At 35.8% G+C, this 24,465-nt stretch overlaps 1 protein-coding gene across 6 annotated transcripts; it reads left to right on the top strand.

The window, feature by feature from the left end:
- Window positions 1-3,721: 3,721 nt before the first annotated feature.
- LOC149834449 (Radical SAM superfamily protein) lies at window positions 3,722-23,053 on the top strand. Of its 6 annotated transcripts, none has more exons than XM_090010132.1 (10): window positions 3,722-4,169; window positions 6,352-6,533; window positions 13,999-14,089; window positions 14,187-14,344; window positions 17,465-17,636; window positions 17,715-17,825; window positions 20,026-20,181; window positions 22,306-22,419; window positions 22,562-22,726; window positions 22,827-23,053. In XM_090010132.1, the coding sequence occupies exons 1-7, from the start codon at window positions 3,765-3,767 to the stop codon at window positions 20,107-20,109; spliced, it is 1,203 nt and encodes a 400-aa protein (XP_089866258.1). In that variant the 5' UTR covers window positions 3,722-3,764; the 3' UTR covers window positions 20,110-20,181; window positions 22,306-22,419; window positions 22,562-22,726; window positions 22,827-23,053. The 6 variants fall into 6 exon arrangements, with proteins under 6 accessions (XP_089866258.1, XP_089866262.1, XP_089866261.1 ...); XM_090010136.1 differs by having other exon boundaries at window positions 22,685-22,726; XM_090010135.1 differs by having other exon boundaries at window positions 22,690-22,726.
- Window positions 23,054-24,465: the final 1,412 nt, after the last annotated feature.

Raw genomic sequence — 24,465 nt, forward strand, 5'->3', positions numbered from 1 at the left:
GAAAATAGAAGATATTTATAGACTTTTAGAGAGGCCAAAACATTTTGCGATAAATGAGATTAATGGCCATAAATCTGACGGTTTGAAAATAGGATGAAAAGGTACCTGAACGATCACCCACCTTTGACTGTCAATCAAAGGCCTTCAAAACCGTCCAACAGTCACAATGCAACATTAACTCGATATACATGCAACTTAAAGCCTTTCAAACGACTAGATAACTCAAAACCGAAAAGTCAAAATGGATATTTACACCTCGCACCGCTACGAGCGTGCAAAGTGCGCCATCAAAACGCCACATTGCGCCTCAAGCGCCCTTGCGCACACGCGCGCGAACGGTGTGTCCGTTGCTGCACGATGCACAACAATGTCCGCAATCCACCTAAAGACTCAAGGCTTACCAAAGTAAAGAATAGATAACAAACTCTCTATTTAAACTTCTTGAAAAAGTTTTCTCTCTTAGATATGAGACTAAACTTTTTCAAAACACTTTTGGTAGTAAACAAAATCATCAAGATTTAATATTTTAAAACTTTTCTAACAAGTGTGACATACCCTAATTTTCATTGTAATCTAGCTTAGGCATTGACACTAGGGGCTTCCTGCTAAAACTACAACACAACATCTATTTAGTAATAGAAGTTAAAACAAAGGGTGTTTTAATAAATTCAACTAGAATAATAAGCTCTAAAGTCGTCTCTCAAGAAGATGTTTTGAGAAAGTTTCCTTAAGGTTATGAATCCTTAAATTTTGAAAACCAAAAAGATGTGTTTTATCTAAAAAAAGTTTGGATTTGAAAAAATGAATTTGAATATTAGAAATAATAGATGTGTGATTTACTCTAAGTTGTGAGCCTTTCCTTCTCGCTCAAAATATTCAATGATAGGCTTTAGCTTGCAAGGGAGACCATACCTTATATGCGGAGCACCACCAATGCTCGAAAAAACACAAAACATGACAAATGTACTAATGTTAGCAAAATCCAAACCTAAAATAACAAATAAACAAAAATAAAATACAAAAGAGGGTTAAATCTCACCTCAACCTTAGTTAGCCTTTTCCTTTGATGTAGGCGAGTGTGGTGAAACTCTTGCAATACTGTGACCGGATGTGGGCTCCAAGAGGCTAAGTGAGATAAGGAATCCGGACCTAGGCACGGTTAAGCGAGCTTAGCTGGGCTAGACCAACCTAAACAGAGCTAGGGTGCTGGGCTCTAGAGGTGAATATGAAATTATGCAAAAGATGCTTCCAGATCTCAAGTGCTAGATGTTGGGTTAGGAAAATTGGGTAAATAGATTTTTTGGTGGATTCAAATACTATTTTTAGATTTGAGATCCAATGATCCAAATATCCAGATCTGTTCATAAATGTCGTGGAAAGATTTGAGGGCTCTTTCTAATTGGCTAGAGGTTTTATGATATGGGAGCTAAGAACGGGATAAGCTGAAGGGTTGAACCATCCGGTTATGATACACATATGAAGTTTTAATAAGGTTTAAAATCAAGGATATATGATTTTGATAAATATTGGATGCTTAAAAAATTATGTTTTTTTATTGAAAAAACATGATCCAAAATATGTTGAATGTACAATAAAATTCAATGAAACATGATAAAAATCCTTCAAAAACTGAGTTAGCTAGAAAAGTGGTTAGCACCTACCATTTCTTATCTAGAGTTCTAGATTAGGCCAACCTTCCAGTTCTTCTCTCGGTTTCTTATTTTTGGTCCCTCATCTTTCAAAGTCCATTACTAAAATATTAATGCTAGAACAAATAAATAAATAGATAAATATATATTTGTATAGAGGGATGAGTAGCTCTTAAACAGTTTAATCTCCTAAACCTCCTTAAACAACTCCAAAAGACAAAGTTTGGGTGTTTGCTTACTCTAAGCTCATAGATGTATTCATATAGGTTACTTGGCAGAAAAACATGTATTAGATTAAGTATTTTTTGTGTTTAGATGTGCTTTTAAAGCAATTGAAAATCAATGGCTCATATTTTGATCAAAACTTGGCCAAATTGAAATCAAAGTTTCTCATCAAATTGATTTCATCCAAAATGTAGCTTTAAATGAATAAGCAGTGATCAATTTGCCTAATCTATTTGCTATGAAAAGGCACGAGAAGTGTTTAGCATGATCCATTTGTTAGGAATTGACTACTGGATCATACTTTTTTTGACAAAAAAAACAGGATTTTATGAACTTCAAAATTTATAAAAATATTGAGCAATTGATTTTTAAATCCCTACAAAATCCTTTTCACGTATCATAATTGAGTTATTCAAAAACTTATTTATACTAAACTAACAATGTAGAACACATCAGTAAGGTCAGATTTCCAAAAAAGTGTTGAAAAATGAAAATTGACTCAGTCCTCACCCTCCTACTGTTGGGAGGAACCTATATATATATACACTAAAATGAAACTTGATAGTGGATTTTTCAGTTTTTTTTTTTTTGAAATCTTGACCCATAGATGTGTTCAACATGATTGATTTACTAAAAATCTACACTTTGGATCATGCATTTTGGATGAAAAATAGAATTCAACGCCTTGAAAATTGTGGGTTATTGATTTTTGAAACCTTATAGAAACCTACACGTGCATCGGAATCAAATGTTCCAAGAAGTGATTCCTATAAAAACAAGCATATAGATTACATCTGCAGGGTCATAGTTTCAAAAGAATATGAAAAATGTATGAAAATTCAATAGCATGTTTCATTTAGTAGGCATTGTATTTTTGTAGGTTTATATGTATGTGTGTGTTTATTTATTAGGTGGCTACCTTCCGGGTCAGATTTGTGAAAAACAATCAGAAAGCACCTGTTGGCTGGAGATAGGCTGATGGTAGGCAGCTACCACTTTTCCTATATACATAAGTATATACATGAAGAATTTGTACATATGAACTTAAAAAACAAACAAGTTGACGTCGATTGATTGTAGGGAGCCAAGAATAGGCTTGAAAATGTCCCTAAGACGAACTGTTTTTGTAAACCGTTTATAACAAAATTATTTTGTAAAATATGAATTAGCATGTCATTTGCATGTGAATAGGGCTGCACAAGGCTAAGTTGAGCCCTATCACAATCCTAAGCATATTGACTTTGGCCTGATAGATTATGCACTTATCTTGAGCTGAATTAGTTCAGTCAAGTTCAGGAAAATTTTATGCCACATTTGTAGGAGGAAAAAAATTCAAAAGAAAAATGTCTAGATGACAAGTTTTTCATAAGAAAAACATTTCCATGAAAATGTCATGGGAAAATTGGGCAGGAAATTTGTTGGAAAAAAAATCCAGCTTGGAAATCATACGAAAAAATGTCATAGGGAAATTCTTCATACATAATTCTAGAAAATAAAATAGGTGTGGATACTTCGCTTGGCTCAACTTGTATATGCTCGTTAAGTATTAAAAAATAGATTTTAAACATATTTTACATGTATTTTTTTTTGTAATTCGATTTATTGCAACTCTAAATCTATATATTTTTTCTATAAACAAGCCAGCTTGAACTCGGATCGTTTAACTCGGGATCATTTTGAGTTCGAACTTGGCTCGAACACTTTAGACTCGGCTCATTCAGCTCGTTGACAAGTTTTAAATTTCTATGATGACCAACAACCCATTTACCAAAATTTTGGCGGAGATTACAAGGGCTTGAAAAAAGCATATTTGCAGAAACACCCCTCTTTCTCTTCCGGTCCTTTCCTCTCGTCTCTCCAGTCTCTTCTCACACTGCGACGATCCCGTCAATGGCCACGGTCAATCGCTCCTCCTTCTCTCCTTCGCATTTTCCTTCGGTTTCTCTCCACCCAAGAAAACCCAAATTCCCGAATCATGCCTCTTTCCTTCCATTCGCCACCACCATCAGATCGGAGGCAGCAGACTCGTCGTCACAGAAGATTGCTGGTTCGTCGTCGCCACCACCATCGTCGGCAAATCCCTCCAAGCTCTTCGAATCGGCCGCTGTTCCGGAGAGCCGGTCTTACCCGGGAGGCCTGGGGCCCTACACGGGGCGCGAACCAGACGCGAAGAAGCCGGAATGGTTGAGGCAGAGGGCTGCACAAGGGGAGAGGTACAGGGATCTCAAGGATTCGCTGTCCCATCTGAAGCTCAACACCGTCTGTGAGGAAGCCCAGTGCCCCAACATTGGGGAGGTGACCCTTCTCTCTCTCACTCTCTAAATTCCGGTGCCCCAACATTGGTAACGTTAGTTTTTTTTTTTTCGTTCAAGGAATTTGGTGTTGTTGTTGAATGATGGGAGTTTTAGGATTTTGTTGTTGATAATGGCATTAAGTAGATTTTTGTGTTCTTTTTTTTTTTAATTGTATATATTGCTCGCTTGTGGACATTGTTTTGGTTGCTTGATAAGTTACGCGTCCTGGCTTGTTAGGTCTAGTCGAAATTCCGTGGAAGAAAATTTCGGTTTTAGGTTGGTGGTGCTGATTATGAGGTAGAGTTTTGATTTTCTTTTGGAAGATGGAGTCTGTGTGATTCAAAGATTGGGAGTTCGTTGCTTTTGAGAAATTTTAAGTTTTAGAGTAACAAAGGGTTGCATGAAAGCTTATACATTGCTGTTCTTCTTATTAACATGGTGATGAATAAAGGGGATACCTGATCATGTGAATGGTCTTATGGAGATTTATACTTCTTTTTCTTTCTATCAATATCTGAATTCTTGACCCTTAAGTAAAGAATTTCATATATAGGGATGGTTCTGTTGCTTCTGATTCTAGTGCTTTGATTGTGGTTTACATGTTTCTTTTTTATATCATATCTATTAATGGTGATGCGTTCAAACTGGTTGTGGAGTTTTCAGCATTGGTCATGGAGCTGACTGCATTTCCCAACGTTTTGCAGCAAATCTCTAGTGCTTTGTCCTTGTTTTTTGTGCAATGAAAAGAAAATGAAAAAATTTTCATGATGTATTTTAGTGTTTGATTTATGATTTGGGGTTTGAATATATTGAACACCTTTAATAGTTTGAGGTTCTTTGGTTTGCTAGAAAGGAATAAGTGTTTTTGTTGGATGATGGCTGTGACATTGTTGTGTTATCATTTGATCCAGTTGAATCTTTATGAATACCACTTGTAAATAATCTGAGGAACATAATAGCTATGACATAGTCTTGGTTGTGGTCTCTTTGCTTCTGTAGCAGAATTCATCTGTTATGATGAAATATGCATTTCTAAATACGGTTATTTCTATCAAAGTATTGTTTGGGTTATTTAGTTATGTTGAAACAGTTGCTCATCATAGCTTTATTGGTTATGATTTGAATCTAAACAACCTTTTTTCTTTTATCATTAATGGAAATGATGTCCTCAGGGAACTCTTTCAAACTTTTGAGCTTTTGGTTGTTCATGGTGCTTGAATTTGTCTTTGAAGTGAAATTGCATGGAAATAATACCTTTTAGCTTGTTATGAGTATGCAGGAGGTTCCTTTTGTTCACAGGTGCAGGAGTACTTATTTTGGGATTGTGTGTTAATATTTGACATTTCATTAAGTAGTTAGATCTTTTCTTTTTATGATCGAGAGCTAAGTCACACGGACTCGGCTCAAAGGTCGACGCACCCGCGTCGACACGCCCCGACACGGGTGCGGCTTCGGACACGGGGTGGACACGGTCAACTAAGTGTCGGACTCAGTCAACGCACCAGGGCTTAGTCCGTCCACATTTTGGACTCGGTCAGCTTTGACTGAGTCTATTTTTGTCCATTTATTAAAATTAATTTGTACTTAGGTCGGGTCGGGTCTGGATCCAGACCCGACCTGGATCCAAGACGGTATCGGGTCGGATTTACGATAAGTTTTGTTGTTATCACACTCTCAAGCTTCTTTATGTGTTATATTTTGTTAAGTTTGTGTTGTTACTTCAATAGAATTACTTTTTTATTTTTGCTTTAAATTTTACAATCTTATTATTGTTATATATATAGCCGTGTCCCCGTGTCCAATTTTTTTGAAATTGCTCCGCACCCGTACCCGCACCCGCACTCATGTGACATAGATTGAGAGGCATTGCTTGGTGCAATGTTGAAATGCTCTAACTACCAAGTGCATAACATGGGGCAGTCACCACTTGCAAAAAGCAGAAGGTTAGACTGGTTCCAGTCTGCCTCTTATTTGTGGGATGGTGTGTCCATCTTTTGAGATCTCTTGATCATTTCATGATCGGTTTGATCTTTAATTAAGGATTATCTACATCTCAAAATCTGAAAATTTCTTTGGAATGTTTTTTTAGTGGATTTTACTGATGATATTGAATAACATTGGAAGTTTATGATCATAATCATCTGAAAGAAATGATCATTTGGGGTTTGGTTTGCTGCTTGCAGTGTTGGAATGGAGGGGGAGGGGCTGGCGGAGAAGGAGATGGTATTGGGACTGCAACAATCATGCTTTTAGGGGATACATGTACACGGGGTTGTAGATTTTGTGCTGTGAAAACTAGCAGGAATCCTGCACCACCAGATCCTATGGAACCAGAGAACACTGCAAGGGCAATTGCTAGCTGGGGGTGAGTTTATTGCTTGATTGAGATAAATAAAAAAATATATCTTGATTTTATAGAAATTTCATTTTAACACCCAAGTAAATTAATATGATTAGGTTATCATTTAGTTTGTTAGCATGAGAATGGTGAATTTTGTGTAATGCATGACAAATTGACAATGAATGTAGTAGATACAAGAATGAGCTTTAAGGGATAACTGTAACTTGATTTATGCTGATCCTTTCTTTACATATGCTGTCATGCATAGATGCTGCTAATGTGATTCACATTTTCTTAGTATCCCGACCAGTTAACTTGTTCAGTTCTTTCTAATCATGCCTTGTTTTGTCCAATCTTCTTCAATTGATCTGATGTAAATTCGAACAAGGGTAGGTAGTAAAACTAAAATGATGGCTATACCCTGATTATCAAGATGGATTCTATTCTTTCCCAAACTTAAAGAATTGGTTGAGAAATTAAAACTTGGTCACCTTAGGTGATTTTGTCTACATTTCACACATAGATCTTAGATTTGCAGAGCCACTTGGTTTATAGTATCTTTCACATGTTGTATATTCACTTTGAAGGACTTCCCGGTTTCTATAAATATGAGGGGAGCAGTTACTTAAGGACCAATTGGAGGAGCAGTTATTTAAGTACCAATTGGACATTATAGAAATGATTTTTTTGGAATAATAGGTAACATTTAAAAAAAATTGAATTTTATGGGTATTTATTGTCTGCTTGATTGACCAATAATTACCTGGCCTGTTGTGTTTGGGCCTTTGGTTTGCTTGATCCCAAAATCACTTCTTGCTTGGATAAGATTGGGTGGCTTTATGATGGTCTCCTTAATTCGATGATTGGTTCATGTAAATGTGAATGATTAAATGAATGATCTGAGGGTTTAAATGTATGTGTTATTCTCTACTACTGCTTGAACATAATCCTATAAGCATTTACACACAATTGTCATTCATTTAGTAAAATTTAAATTTTATTTTAAAGTTAAAATTTCTAAACCTGTATAAATGTCTTCAATTTTTTATGGGAAGGATACATCCCTGTTGTTTTCTTAATATCTTTATGATCTTAGCTATACTAAAATGGTGTAATAATATTTGGAAAAGAACAAAAAGAAGACAAGGCACAATGTATTACTATGTGATCACTGCAAAGTATAAGTGGAATAAATTGTAACTGTAGTGTCTCAGCAAAAGTAATAAATGATACTGGAAAACCTTTGAATTTTACTTCTATGATATAGTTGGTTGTTGTTCAATTGGTGATAACTCTTATCCCTATAGATACATCTGATCTAAGTGAAAAGACGTGTTTGGATCATGGGTCGGGGTCCAGACCCGTGATCATGCATCCTTTCATTAATGGCACATATGTATTTTCTCCTCATTGTAAAAGGGTATTTTAGTACCCTAAATTTGTATTAGTAAAAGCATGTAATGACAGGATTAGAAGTAGCCGATTCCTGTATTGAGGAATCAGGGTTTTCTCTGCAGCTCCTCTCTTCCTCTACTCCTTATCATTCACACATGGTAAAACTTTGGATTTATAAAATCTGACATGGTATCAGAGTCACGCTAGAGCTGGATCCGGGATTGCTTCCCAAAATGTATGTCTAGAAAGATTGTTCATTCTTCCAAGTCAGAAAATCGATTTCCAATATTTTTTTGTTTCTCAATCTTGATCAAACCTGATCAAAATCAGATCTGATCACGTGTTTCATTAACCTATTCTGTCTCTCTCTTAATTCCAAAAAAAAAAACTTTTCTGCATTACCTTATTGATCAGATCTCACATTTTTCTGAATACTATCAGGTTCTAAATTTTTGTCTCGCTTCTTAAACCTAAATTTCTTTCTTCTACATCATCTTCTTAATCAAATCTGATCATGTTTCTCTGTTATTAGTAGATTCTATGCTGCCCTCTTAATTCTCAACCTTGTTCTAAATTCTCTTGTTGATCAGATTTGATCAGAATTAGGTTTGATCACGTATTCTTGATCAGATTTCCTTAGATCTGATCAGAATCAGATCTAGCAGAATCGGATCTAGCTCCATTTGCACAGTCAGTTTCCCTTTGACTCTTTCATTGAAATCTTCACATAGCCTGATATTGTCTATCCTACAAAAAAAAAGGAGGGAGAGGAGGGAAACAACAAGTTTCCCGTTTTTCTTTAGTCACCTACGTAACTATTCTGTCAGCAAAAAAAAAGGGAAGTTGCAGGATTTTCTTTGAGGTTGAAAGTTGCCTTTCGCTATCCTCATTCCTTTAGTTATTATCGGGTTGTGTGCTGGACAGATTATTCTTATTGTGAAACATGAATTTATTTTCTTCTCGTTCTGGGCTTTCAACAAGCTTTCTTAGTCAACTCGTGTCCGAAAAATTAAACAATTCCAATTTTCTGATTTGGAAGAGGCAGATCATTCCTTTTATTAGAAGTCAGGATCTTTCTGGACATCTGGATGGATCTGTTTCAGTCCCTTCAGAGTTTATATCATGTGAAGAAAAGGACATTAAAGGAGCATCTACTGCAGTATATGTTAGAAATTCAGAATTCGTAACTTGGATGAAAAAAGACCAGGCGTTGGTGGCCTATATTATTTCTACGTTGGCAATTCCAAATGATTGTACAACCATGCAACTTTGGGACAGATTAGTTCAAACATATTCACAAGTTTCTCAGGCCAGGATTATGTTTCTTAAAAGAGAATTTCAGATGTTAAGAAAAGAGTCCATGACTATCATGGAGTACTTGAACAAATTAAAGATCATCACAGATCAACTAGCAGTTGTTGGGTGTGCAGTGAGTGATAAGGATATGGTACAACAAACTCTGAGTGGATTAGAGCCTGAATATCATATGATTGTTACTTCCTTGTTGTGTTTACCTAATCTGCTTAGATTTGAAGACCTGCGTGCAAAATTACTTCTCTGAAGAACCATATATGCATACAGGCACGCAAGATGTTCTTGTCACATGGGTAGCTTATGGACGAGGACGAGGACGAGGACGAGGAAGTTATGATGTTAAGGGAAGAGGAGGACAAGGAAGAAGTAGACAAGGAGGCCGTGGAATATTACCTACACCCAACATAGCTCCCAACTCACAGCGACAGAGGCCAATTCCTATTTGTTTTCTGTGTAATAAAAAAGGACACATCAAAGCTAACTGTTGGTTTAATCCCTTGAATAAAGGAAAATCAACACGGACTGAAGCAAAAAGAGGAACAGATAGCTCAAAGGTCAGTGGAAAGTAAAAGAGTTGCTATTGTCAGCCTTAGCAGAATTAAATCTGAAACAGAATGAGCAGGGTACTTGGTATGTGGACTCTGGAGCAGCGACTCATGTTACTGGTGATGTTGGTAAGCTCTTAAACCTTGTTCCTTACATTGATAAAAATAGTATAGTCACTGGAGATGGATCCCACCACTCTATCTCTCATATTGGAAATTCCATTATACCTATGTTAAAGTCCTCTCTCAGTCTTTCAAAGGTTCTTTATGCTCCTAACATCAAGAAAAACATTGTCTTTGTTTCTAAGCTTGTCGATAATATCAATGCTTCAGTTGAATTTACTCCCTCTTTTATTCTTGTCAAGGATCTCTGCACGAGAGAGACGTTCGCTAAAGGAAAACGATAAGGTAATATGTATGTTTTCTAAGAAGATCTTGTTACTCGTGTTCGCCCTGTTAATTCCAACTTGAAGCTCTTCTCATCGTCGCCTTCAGTGATTCCTTCATGTGTTTTTAGTGTCTCTGAGTCCAATAAGTCAAATCTCTGGCATGGTCGTTTAGGTCACTGCAGTAGTAGTTTCATTCAGAAGCTTGTCTCAAATAACCTTATTCTCAAGTCTAGTTTAGGAATGAATGTCAATAACAACAAATGTTCTGGTTGTCTCTTGTGCAAGAGTCATGTTTTACCTTTTCATTCTATCAATAAAAGAGCTTCAAGACCTTTTAAGATTATATGTTCTGATGTTTAGGGGTCAGCCCCAGTTGCCTCTGTATCTGAAACTAGATATTACCTTATATTTGTTGACAGTTATTTTCGTTATACTTGGATTTTCTTTATGAAACACAACTCTGAGACCTTTAAGTTCCAAAATTTTCACTCCTTTGTCAAGAATCAATTTTTTGAAAATATTCTTTGCTTCTAATGTGATGGAGGAGGTGAATTCTCTTCAAGTGACTTTATTGATTTTTTTCAAAGTAATGGAATAGGAGAAGAGTATCTTGCCCTCATATACCTTAGCAAAATGAAATTGCCGAAATGAAGCATCGCCATATTGTTGAGAGTGCAATGAGTATGATGCATGATAGTAATCTTCTAATTACTCTATGGAAAGAAATATTTCATTCAACAGTCCATGTGATAAATCGATTGCCCATGGATATTTTGGAAAACAAGTCTCTTTTCTCTATTTGAAGTTCATCCCAACTATCATGATTTGCGCGTGTTTGGTTGTGTATGTTATGTTCATATTGACAGTTCAATGAGACATAAGTTTCAAAACAAAGCTTTGAAGTGCAGGTTTGTGGGTTATGGAGATAACTATAAAGGATACAGGTGCTATGATCCCATGAGCAAGCGCATCAAAATATCAAGAAATGTTATCTTCGACGAATTGAACTTTGATCATCGTCACATCAATTCTTCTGAATCAAATTCTAAAGTCGAGGTCTATTATCCTTGGTTGAACTCTGAACTTTTCTCCAGTACTAACAATATTTGTTCTTCAGATTGTGATCAGAAGGATAAAGAAACTATGCCTGTTGATAGATTGATTGCACAGGAGAGCACAAGCCATCTTTAAATACAGAAAGGTATAAAGGTTTTGTTTATACCCGACGAGGAAGAGAGGCGCTCAATATTTTTAATCAGGAAATGGATACACCCTCTACATCTACTTTAGATGTTAGAAGATCCACCCGCTCTCGTCACTTGATCGAAAGATGGGTCTGCTATGAGAATTTTTCACTAGACTTTCAACTGTTTCTAACTGTTTTGGGCAAGGAAGATGAGCCCACAACATTTTCTCGAGCAGCAAATTCTAAAAGATGGATTGAAGCAATGAATGAAGAGATGGAGACTCTACATGAGTGTGGTACATGGGATGTTGTTCCCAGACCACCTGACAGAAATGTAGTTGGGTTGAAATAGGTGTATAAAATAAAGTACAAACCATATGACACTATAAAAAGGTACAAAGCGAGACTTGTCGCCAAAGGATTTACACAGGAGCAAGGACAGGATGAAAATAGGAACAATCAGAGTCATATTATCTTTAGCTATTGAACATCAATGGACAATCGGTCAGCTTGATGTCAAAAATGCCTTTCTACATGGAAATTTGAAGGAGGAAGTATACATGGAACAACCCACTGGATATGCAGAAGGCAATCCTACAATACGTTTGCAAATTAAAAAAGGCAATATATGGGTTGAAGCAGGCTTCTCGTTCTTGGTTTGATAGTTTCTCTCTGGAAATACAAAAATATGGTTTTAGGCGCTCTCTCCTTGATCATTCTTTGTTTATATTCAAGAACCAAGACACAGTTACTCTCCTATTAATATACGTAGATGATATTATCATCACAGGGAACTTCAAAGTCCATATTGAGGAGGTTAAGCATCTCTTGAATCAGAGATTCAAAATGAAGGATCTTGGTAAACTGCGATACTTCCTTGGGGTTGAAGTTGACAGTACTTCTGAAGGAATAACTCTCACCCAACATAAGTACACTATTGATGTTCTCAACAAGGCATGTATGAAGGATTGCAAACCTTTGGGAACTCCTAGTGTCCTTCATCTGAAACTCAGTTCTCAAGATGGAGATTTGTATGAGGATCTTACAAGATATCGCAGCATAATCGGCATGTTGCAATATCTCACTTTCACTAGACCTGATATCGTTTACTCAGTAAATCAAGTATCTCAGTTTATGCATGAGCCGCGTGAAGGGCATATGGGGGGCGTTAAGCAGATACTTCAGTACTTGAAAGGAACTGCTGGGGATGGCCTTTTGTATAGAAGAATGACAAATAAACAAAATGCACATGAAATTATTGTCTATATTGATGCAGACTGGGCGAGAGATCCAGACAAACACAGATCTGTATCAAGTCATTGTGTGTTTGTTGGGATGAATTTGGTATCCTGGAGCAGTAAGAAACAAAAGGCTCTTGCTAGATCTAGTACAGAAGCCGAATATAGGTCAATGGCAGTTGCTACTGCTGAAGTTACATGGATTAGGCACTTACTGACAGAAGTGGGAGAATCAATCTCTTAATCCCTTCTTTTATGTGATAATCAAAGTGCCATAAATATGTCCTTCAATCCCATTTATCACAGTCATGCCAAACACATCGAAATAGATCAACATTTTGTGAGACAAAAGGTAGAAGAGAAGGAGATTGAGCCTGAATTTGTACGAACCACCGATCAAGTGGCTGATATATTCACAAAAGGTTTGACTAAAGACAGGTTTTGGATGTTAAAAGGCAAGTTGTTCATGGTTCAAAACTATGCACAACTTGAAGGAGGGTGAAAAGACGTGTTTGGATCACGGGTCGGGGTCCAGACCCGTGATCATGCATCCTTTCATTAATGGCACATATGTATTTTCTCTTCATTGTAAAAGGGTATTTTAGTACCCTAAATTTGTATTAGTAAAAGCATGTAATGACAAGATTAGAAGCAGCCGATTCCTGTATTGAGGAATCAGGGTTTTCTCTGCAGCTCCTTCTCTCTTCCTCTACTCCTCATCATTCACGCATGGTAAAACTTTGGATTTATAAAATCTGACACTAAGTTGGGTACTGTATTGGAAAATCTTGAAATTTACTCCTCCGATGTAAGTAATGTTTTTGAAATTGCTGATGACCGTTATCCCTATAGAAATTTTGGTTCTTAATTAAGTGCTTCACTCTTTTTTCCCCATATAGAAATATAGAATGATTTTTTCAGAATTCACTAATATGTATGTTAAGTGCCAGCATTTGAATGCTGGATTGTGCTCAACAAATTGCTGACCATTTAATGTGCTAGCCTGGCTTATGGACATTACTAGCAATGGTTTTTTTTTGGATAAAATATATGTGAAGCATCTGAACTAGGATGCTTCTGTCTGAAACCCTTTCCAAGAATTTATTTAGTCATATTCATGACATGGTTGCTTTTTTGGAATGCTGCCATTTAATAGACTAATTAGCTATATCTACATCTAAACATACAGGGCAAATATTCATTAAATTTGATATCTTTTTGGTGCATTCACTGTTGCTGTTTTTCCCTGGATTTTTCAATTGTCCAAGGAAGATTTTGAGTTCAAAGCAAGAATTTCACTTTGAACTTGTTCTACTTTCTGTGTAGAAGCCAACCATAATACATGACATTTGTGTTGTATATATATATATATATATATATATATTATTTATTTATTTATTTATTTACTTCATGCGCATGCAGTGTTGGCTACATTGTCTTGACAAGTGTTGATCGTGATGACCTACCTGATGGAGGAAGTGGCCATTTTGCTCGTACTGTCATAGAACTGAAGGTCTATTCATTGATTCAGTAGAATGCTTTGAATTTCTTTGGCTGTCATATGAAGGGCAAGACCATGTTTTATCTACTTTATGACATTGCTTGTGCAGAAGCTCAAGCCAGAAATCCTGGTTGAGTGTTTGACTTCTGACTTTAGAGGGGACCTAAAGGCTGTTTCAACTGTTGTGTATTCTGGACTTGATGTGTTTGCTCATAACATTGAGACTGTGAAACGACTTCAAAGAATTGTCAGAGATCCTCGAGCAGGGTATGAGACAAATGCTCTCATTTCTAACTATGCATTTATGAGATCTTATTTGTGTCATTTGTGCATGTTTTCTGTTGCCGCTTTCCCTAATATGCCCATGTGGAATTTTGATTGCTAGATAGTGTTAATTTTCTCATATTAGTAAGTGATGGATCATTTGATCCCTTACAGTAGTTCTGTTTCACTTGTGTCCTTGTTCTTCATTATATGTTACACTAGCCCTTCTTATCTACTAAACGATCATGATTATATCTGGCAACATGCCTATTTCTCTTAACTTTATTGCCTTTGAAGCACCAAGAAAATAAATGATAATTTCAAGGGTAGGAAATAAACAAAGAGAGAAATGGAGTATAATTTACATGTTGAAATTTTTTTGTATGTTCTTTTCTTTGTTCAATTTATACATGCATATATCACCAAACAGATAAAGGACTCCTAAATTACCATTACAGCTGGTTAGTTTGTCAAAAGCATGCATGTTTTTACTCTTAGAAAGTTCCAACACATTCCAAACAGGCTTAGTATAATTTTTGCCATCATTTGTGTTGGTAAATTTAAGGAAAACATAGATTTGAGTGTGTTGTCGACTAGAAAATTGAGGCATCACAACTTTTTCTGGTTTCTTCTTTAAACATACAACTTGTTTGCAAAATCTTCTAGATTTGTCCAATAAATTCCTCTTTGGCTGTACTTTTGTGCAACGATGGAAAGCCTCGGTTTCAACACGTCCCCACCTCAGGGTGGCAATTGCCTGCCGCGAAGGTGAGGCACCAATAAATTGCCTTGGGTAGGCCCTAGATTTATCAGCCTATCCCCCGAAGGGGAGCATGCCTCACCTCATGGCATACATCTTACCACGATCCAAATGCATAAACTGTGCCAAGTGTGAAATTGAAATTTATGTTTGAATTTTAGTTTCGATATGTCCATTTAGTCTACACAAGGACCATATTGTTTTTTCCTTTATAAGTAATTCTATACTTTCAATGCCATTCATTTAACTTATGGCGGCTTGCATTTTATGTCTGTTCTTCACAAAGCTTGGTGATTGCTTTGTGCTTTTTATGCTATAAGTCGACCATGATAGTGATTGTGCCTGTTTTGCTTTGGGTCTGCAGTAAGCTTGTCTTGGCATTTGAACCATATCCAATCCAACTAAAGTGGGTTATATTTGGATCTAGTCTTCTAGATTCAACCAGGTTTGACAGGATTCAAGCAGATCCAATAGATGAACCTATATGTTGTAACCCTTTTCTTTTCTTTCTAAACATGATTGGAAGATCCAATCTCATGTGATGAGATCCATGCTGGAACTGAGCTAAGTTATTTGTTCTGACTCTCATTGTCTATCTATAAACATTTTGACCTACTCAACTTTTTGGAACTTTCACCAAGTCTATGAACCAAAGAATGCAAATGAGTTTGACTGCCATCTTGTAGACTACAAACTCCTATAAACCCAACAGTTAATGAAAGCAGTTTAAGCAGAGCAGGTTAAAGTGTATAATTTATTTGTTAAATGGTTTTTGGGGAATTTTGGCTTCAACTACTGGTCTATTTTCTTGTATAAGTTCTATATTATCCTGCATTCAGTAATGTCATTATGTCTTATGTTCAACTCAAATTTATTGCGGTCATAATCTTCTTCAATTTCTTATGTTGTTTAAATATTTTTTATTTTCTTCAAAATAAACTGAGGCCTATGGCTTGAATTACATTGTCTTATATATTACCTGAAAAATGACTAAAATATCTTGCCCTCATGTCAAACCTTTTAAACCTTGGACATTTACTTTCTTTCAGTTGCCCTGTCACTATTCTCTTACAGTCTTATGGCATAACAGTTACCACATCTTAACTATGATGAGCTTGCTCCATTCTGTTGACATTTTATGTTGTAACTTGCATAACAATCACATCTCAAAATTCCTCAAAAAAAGAAAAAAAAAACAATAATGTCTCATAATTAATTCAGATAAAAATACATGATATCATCCTTAAACAAGGCCTGTCCTTGTGCAGCTGACATGATTATGGATTTTTTTGTTGCAAGGCAAGGATTTATCATCAGTACATGTTTTCCAGTTTTGTTTGATCTGAGCTGTGTTTCTAGAAATGTTGGCAAGTGATATGATTATACAACTATTTATTTAGTTCATTTATTTCTCAAATCTTATTGCTGCTATTTGTTCTGAACTAGATCACCAGAAAGTACATTCAAGCTTCAGCATTTTCTATAAACATTATTTACGTTTGGAAAGTTTACCAAAAATCAGGATTGATTAGCTGCTTGTCGATTGTTAAACAATAAGGAAAAATAATTAGATAAAGGAGAATCTGGAAAAGGTAAATGAAAGTAATCCAAAGTTGAGAACCATTTTGTGTTGCATTACTCTAATATATTACATTCTTTTACTGAAAAAACCCATCACATAATACTTTCTTTCATAGCCAGCTCTCTATTTCATGTATTGGTTTAATGGTCAAAATTGTGGGCTGCTGTCAACCCATAAGTTTGCTCATGTTTGTAGTAAAAGGTGTATCACTCAAATTTATGAATAATCATTACACATTGTACACATGCATGTGTCCATGCATCCAGAACAAAAATGCTGAATTCCCCATTCTGCCAAAGGTTATCCTTGTTAACAATTGCCAAGCTTATCACTTGCCACCGTTCATACTTGATTTTCTTGTTCATTACAGCTGTTTTTAAACAGGGTATGGAATTATCAAAGAGAGATATTCGGTCTTCATGATACCAGCATATGTTTGCTTCTATTTTGGCAAGTTTGGAACATCATGTTCATTCTAAAATGTTTTTAAGTTCCAGCAATGTTAAATAGGAAAGTCTCATGGGTTAAAAATGTCTAGTGATGATTGATGACCACACATGCTGTAGGCAGCAAAGATGGACCATGACCGACATGCCCTCATTCTGTTTATCATAAAATACGAGAACATGATATAGTGATATACAAGTGAACCTGAGTAACTTTACTTTTATTTCTTCTGCTGAACTAATATATATAGTAGTAATCATTATGCTTTATTTTTTCTTCTTGTACGCTTAATTTCTATGTTGATTGTGATTCTAATATCTGTTTGAAAAAGCAGGTATGATCAGAGTTTATCTGTTTTGAAACATGCAAAAAGCTGCAAGCAAAGAATGATAACGAAGTCTTCTATAATGTTGGGTCTTGGAGAGTCGGATGAGGAGGTGAAGGAAGCCATGCAGGATTTGAGAGCGTTTGACGTTGATATTCTGACACTGGGCCAATACTTGCAGGTGAGAGAGTATACATGCTTCAGCATGAAAGTTTGGGGTTGAACTCCAATTTGATTTGTTTATGTTGCCTTCTTGCAGCCAACACCATTGCATTTGACTGTTAAGGAATATGTGACTCCTGAAAAGTTTTCATTTTGGAAGAATTATGGAGAGTCAATCGGCTTTCGATACGTAGCCAGTGGTCCCCTGGTAATTCATACTAGTATATGGTTTTCATTCTTTGTTCTGATGGAATAGTTAAAATATCATCTAGAAGTAATATGACCTCTGATGGCTTTGTGTTCAACCTTTTGCAAATAATTCAGGCATAGTTGCACTATTGATGCAAATGTATGCATGTAAAAAATCACTACCCCTCATTTTGCATTTTTCCAATATATGTATTTTAGTACCAAATTTCTTCAGTAAAAAATGAACACTTTGACTAAAACCTTTCTGCAACATCTTAACTAAGGGAACTATGCATAAATCAAATAAAAATTATACTTCATAGATGATGTCAAACATGGTGAACTGTTGGCAGTCTAATCTGAAACAGGTAGATCCTTATGTTGTATCTGTTTTCTGTATTGGCCCCAAGTAAAAAGAATTCTATAAGCAAGAGTGAAGGGATGAAACTCTCACTATGCGAGGTGGATAGAGCTTTGCTGTCAAGTGGGAATCTTTGTTATCTCTATCCTGTGGTAACCATGATTCTTTTTTAAAAGCCTAAAATTGTCCTTTGTGTGAGAAGCAGTCTAAAATGTCCTAAAATGACAAAATCATGTCACCTTTATTTCACTCGAAGCAGCAATCAAACACTGGAATGTGGATCAACTTGGGAATATTGCTGATGATCATTCTTTTACGGCCTTCCTAAATACAGCAAATACCTAGTTCCTTATGACCTGGGATGTTTTCACACACACACACACATGGTCATGCACATGCAAACATGGATATCGATAGATAGATAGCTAGAGAGACAAATAGCAGACAAGAATTTTGCATACTATAGCAAGCATAATCTGTCTTCTTGTAAAGCAAACTGAACACATGGATGCAATTTGGGTAGTTGATTTAGTACTTACCATACTTCTCAATAGGGTGAGATTCTCATAAGCTCAAAAACATGCTATTTGAACATTTATGATCTATCTCTCCTTCAGAGATCATATTTTTTTAATGAGCATATGGGATGTTTCATCTGTTCTTTGACCTAAAACATGTACAATCAAATATGCAATCCAGAAAGTGATAGCATGTTTCCAGTTGATTGATTATAATGGTTGTACCCAACAAGGCCAATCTGTTTCCAAAATTGCCGACCTCTGGGGAACAAGGGTGTAGTTAGATGTTAAGAAAGGTAATTTTCTATTGGAAATTAAGCTTGCCAGATATGTCAGAGAAGACAAATGGCCAAAGAAATAGAACATTCTCAATAGATGATGTCTGACATTCTAGAAATGGAGAAACAACATTGGACTTTGGAGCAGGTTCCCAGCTCTGTGTCAAAGAGCACAAAATTCCTCACGTCATCACATTTTAGAAGTTTAAAGCATTTTCTTCCAAATACATCTACTTGATATTCAGCAAGCAATGGCACACCATTTTAGGTTGGGGAATATATTTGTGCACGTCAATCCCCATGATTAAGATTTAAATTTTAATCCTTGTCATGAGTTTTACAGCCATGTTATGCACAAACATGTGCACATAAACAGATGAAGCTCATCTTTAGTATCAAACTAAGTTGCAGAAACATTGACCGAAGCACTGACAAAGGGCTGACACTTCATATTAAATGAAAACTACTTTTGATGATAAAGGATGTGTAATTTGGGCAGAAATGATATAATATTGTTGGAAATGGCACTGTTGCATTTGTCTATTACTTTATTGTCTGTATGAGCAATTTATAATATTGTAACATACATATGGAACACTAGAATGTTAACTAATCTATTTACAGATGGTTGAAAAGTAAGTGTAAGGGTAATAGATTGTCAGTATTCATGGACACCTTTATCTGTTCCTTTCTAATCACTGTTGATATGTTTCTTTAGACATCCATTTATTTTTCTAAATGATTTCTCATTTTTCCTTTTACTTTGGGCATCTTCTAAATGAAATTTGTTTCTTGCAGAAAACTATCTTTATTTCTGCGCTTTTCCCTTTCTACTGTGAAAAAAACCCATAACTTTTGTTATGTTTTGGCATATGAAAGGGATTCTGAAAGGCCAGCACATTGTGATATGGATGCATTGAGGAATATGGTTGCATGAATTGCTTATTGTCGACTATGATGCACTGAAGTCTAAGAGTTGTTCAACTGTTTTAGACCTGCACAGTTGGAAGTATCCTTGTGTGTTTTTTTGGTATATTAATTGGTGACAATTGTTTCCAACAGGTTCGTTCTTCTTACAGAGCAGGCGAATTTTTCATTGAAAGCATGCTCAAGGAACAGAGAGCAAGTGATGCTGTTGGCGGCTAATGATGACAGTGTGCAAGATCATTTTATTTGCTATGTCTGAATGATATTTCTAGACAACATAATCGATTGTAGGTATGTATTTAGGATGATAAAGGCGCCTTTGGTGTTTAATATTCCATTCAATGCTATACATTTGAAACGGATTCCATTTGATAATTATCATCGAAAACTATTTTATAGTTAAGCCGTGTATGTTCTACATCTTTTTGGTCTTTCTGTTTAGTAAGAAATTAGTTTTTGAGGATTTTAAAAGAGAAGAAGTAATAATGTTTTCCTGGGTAAACTTTGTTGAATATTTGAGGCAGAGCCGGACCTGTCAAGAGGCCGATGAGACTTGGGCCTCAGGCCCCCTGGGCCAAAAAATTTTTTAGGGGCCCATTTTTAATAGGGATTCCATTTTCAACAGGGGCTCCTGAGGCGCTGCCCTCGAACTCCTACTATTAATAGGGGGCTCAAAAAAATCCAAGGCGCTGCCCCCGAACTCCTACTATTAATAGGGGGCCTATTTTTAGGGAGCCCATTTTTAATAGGGGCTCAAAAAAATTCGAGGCCCTGCCCCCGAACTCCTACTATTAATAGGGGGCCCATTTTTTCCCTCTGCCTCAGGCCCCATAAAACACAGGTACGGCCCTGATTTGAGGTATCTGATTAGATGACAGGTTGTTTGTAGGTTTTTTCTACAACTTTGAATATGCATTACATAATTTAGTTAAAAATGTCAGAAACACCCTCCTCTTTTCAGTTACATTGCATACCGTCTTGCGTTTACATGAATCAAAGGGAACACAAGTAACTTGGTGCACTTGTATCTTTGAAATTTTTAGTTATTGTTGTATTGATTTTTAATTGTCAAGTATTCCCTTGTTTGTCTCATAGATATCAATTTCTTTTCTTCTTTTAGCTCTTCGTATGTTGTACATTATAACTAGACTAATCATTTTCACTGATCTGGGGTAAGCAGTACAACTGGTTACAATCAGACCAAGAAGGGATATAACCAATGTTAAAATGCAAATCTGATGAATTTATTGGGAACAAGTTGTGGGTGCTAAAATCAAATCGCACATGGGTGAAGCCAAGTTTTCTTGATTTCAAAAATAGTTACCAAGATATCAACGGTGAAATATCATAAAAGTTAGGTAATGTTTTCCCAACAGATGACAAAGATTTGAAACAGAAGGTAAATGCTTCCTGTGGATCTAGCTTGTCTACATAAGTTATTTTATTTGGAAGATGCAAAGATCATGTAAAGTTGTAAACTTATAGTTGCTCTTGAACCTATCGTTAAAATGGTGATGCCTATTTATTAGTGGTACTGATGATGAGTGGGTCACTCTTCAAGATAAAATGTGGTATCTCCTGCTGAACTCAGAGTTAATTTGTGCTTTTATGTTTTTTTTTCAAATACGAAATTCATGGTTTTAAATTCTGTTTGTGTAGAAAAAAAAACATGTTACACTGTCATGCATGCATTCATTTGCTTTCTTGGGAGTGCTGAGGCAATTCTAGACATGTTCCATTGATCAAACGAGTGATTAGGATGATAACCATGTTACTGCTTTCTGTGATGAATGCTTGTTATAACAAATGCTAAATTCTCTTTATGAATCAGAAACATAATTTGACTATATGAAACTTTGTAAAATGTGAAATATTAGCTGCTTACAAACGTTTTGGCTTTCCTTGAAATCATTAAAAAACTGGAATCCAACAGCTGTATAACTGAGTGCAAACACTAAAATATTAATGATGTATGCATATAAAAAGAATTGATGGCTTCTGAGCAAAGTGTAGCCGTGGAAGTGCACAAAGCTTTTTATTTTTAAAAGGCAAGATGGAGTTAGGAAGACCCCTACCAGTTGGGTTTTGAACCTGCAACGTCCCAACACAAGGTGTCGTGCACTAGCTGCTCCTACCTGACAAGCGGAGCCCCTCTTGGTGCACAAATTTTTTTATAACTGTGTAATGGTTATACAAAGAGGCCAGTAGCTAAGTTAACTGCATTTTTGGAATTACTAAAAGTTTGTACCATCTTAACCTTTTGTGTTCTTCTCTTATTGATAATATTTCCCATGTCTTTGATATAGTTGTCATTCATTTTAGCCTGGAATATTTTAGTTATTTTCTTCTTTTGCCATTATTTACACGTAACGACATTAGTCTGGGAGCCTTAACTTTGGCTTTTCTCTTCTTCAGGCTATGAATGTGTGTAGGATGAAGAGGCTGACAAAAGAAAGAGATAAAAGAATAAGATGACCATATTTCATGAGAAGATGGAGTGTGTTGGAGTTTTATTAGCTAGGAGTTACGGTATGTACATCTCATTACCTGATGATGGTTTCATCAGAGGGGTACCTGGTATTCATTCTTGTGTTAATAACTTTTCATTTATCAATTCTATGTTGTAAAATACTTGATCAAGTTTCTTTGTCTTTTATAATTTTGGCTTTAGTTGGTTAGGTGTGTATCTACCAGACGACGTTGCGTTGATCTCATTCTTCAAACTGTCATGTAAAGAGCTCGGTAGTTCTCTAAGTTGTTTATATACATCCTGACATTGTTTTTTTGGATCCAGTACAGATCTTGAATACAAATTAGGCAGAAATATTTGATGGAGGTGAAGACACTTCCAGATTCTTCATTGGCACTTCCTAAAGGAAAACATTAAACAGTCATCATATAATTTATCTGACTGTACTTATCAATGTTTCATGCAGAATCATGTGGGCACATCCAACATTAGAATCTGGCATCCAAGCGTTGTGGTTTATCAACTCAACAGAAAAAATGCCAAACTTTTAGACAAATCCTATCTTGATTTATTATCTATACTTTTGGGGAGGCAGTCTGCTGTATATCTATCTACTTAAATTATATGGATATTTCTTACATTGTCTATAAATAGATCAAACATAAATATCTGGGAAACTAATTGCCTTATCAATTCGGTCTCCATCATTGTCGTAAGAGTCGTTGCTCGGCTCAAGATCGATTCTACAAAGCCCTGCTATAAGGTCCCATTGGAGATGGGTTGGGTTTAGGCTGCCCAGTGCAACCAAAAGCCCGGTATGTCTCGGGCCTAACCCAGCTTCAGTAGCTAACCGGCTGGAGCTCGAGTCTGGGTAAGGGATGAAATATCATTTCACTAGACCACCACTAAATACAATTCGAGATGGGTTGGGTAGGTATCATTTTTTCCAGTTTTTGACAACCGCTAAACACAATTTTAGTAATGACACCTGCACCCTTAAGCGGATGTTTTGACTGCCGCTAAAGGGAAAAAAATGTGCAAATTCGCATTTTTTGCCTTTTTTTTGTTTTTTGGGCTCTGGCCGTCCATCATGCCCCAGCACCGTTCCACTGTGGCTACACCCCTAAGGGTTGCATAGCTACCACTTTTTCTATAATCTACTACAGTTCTAAATATAAACTACTCTTTCAGTCTACACATATCCTCCTCTTCCATCCAAATTCTAAAGTCATTAGTCCAAAGAAAGGAATAAGAGACTTGAGAGTTTAATGCCATCATGTCCTTTAGAGTTGCATCTGAGGAAGCTATAGCTGGTTTTATTTAAATTTAGTTATTTCGGTCTTTTTTTAGCATTACTTTTATTTCACCATGTATGAAGTTATTTTTTGTTACATGGTAAATGATGGCATCTAATTTTCAAAAACAAGTATCAATTTCATCACTGTTTGTTAGAAACTCGTATCAAAATCAGCAATAAAAAAAAACAATCAAAATATGAAAATAAACTTTTATAAAAAATATAAATAAAAATATTATAAAATAAAAAACTCACATTTTTTTATAATAAGTAGTTGATAAAAACATCACGTTTAAAACGTGATATTTATGTTTCTGACAAAAAAAATCATGGGAAATTAAAAATAACTCGAGAATTGCCATTTTTCATTGCTGTTGTGTCGACTTTGAATATGCATACATATGGACAAATGATTAAGTGTACATGGCTATCGAGAAAAAGGTATAGAGTTCAAATCTAATGCTTCAAGCACTAAAAACAATGCTTTTTCCTAAACAAGAATGCTCAATCAAGCCCAATTAAATATATTTTGATTGCAAGTCATATTAATTCTCGCTTCGAGAGAATGTGCTTTTAATATAATAAATGAACTAGCTGGTGCTTGACTTGTTCGAGAGCTTGTATGACTTGGTTTTGTTAATGGCAGAACCAGTGGTAAGTATCGGTGTGTATCGGCCTGAATAGGTAGATATGTATATTGCCAGAAAATCGATACAAGACTAACCTGAATCACTTATATTTTTAATAAATATAAAAACAGCTTAAAATTAAATTTTCTCTCCATACCAATGTCGACACCTAAAAATGC

Source organism: Nuphar pumila, chromosome 6 (assembly GCF_984573655.1).
Source record: "Nuphar pumila chromosome 6, dmNupPumi1.hap1.1, whole genome shotgun sequence".
Lineage (NCBI taxonomy): Eukaryota > Viridiplantae > Streptophyta > Magnoliopsida > Nymphaeales > Nymphaeaceae > Nuphar > Nuphar pumila.

What these genes read in the sequence shown, in the direction of transcription:
- LOC149834449 (XM_090010130.1), top strand. Translation starts at nt 3,765, where the DNA reads ATGGCCACGGTCAATCGCTCCTCCTTCTCTCCTTCGCATTTTCCTTCG. An exon ending in GTACTGTCATAGAACTGAAG is followed by an intron (nt 14,090 to 14,186) that starts GTCTATTCATTG and finishes TTGCTTGTGCAG; the next exon opens with AAGCTCAAGCCAGAAATCCT. An exon ending in ACGTAGCCAGTGGTCCCCTG is followed by an intron (nt 17,826 to 20,025) that starts GTAATTCATACT and finishes TGTTTCCAACAG; the next exon opens with GTTCGTTCTTCTTACAGAGC.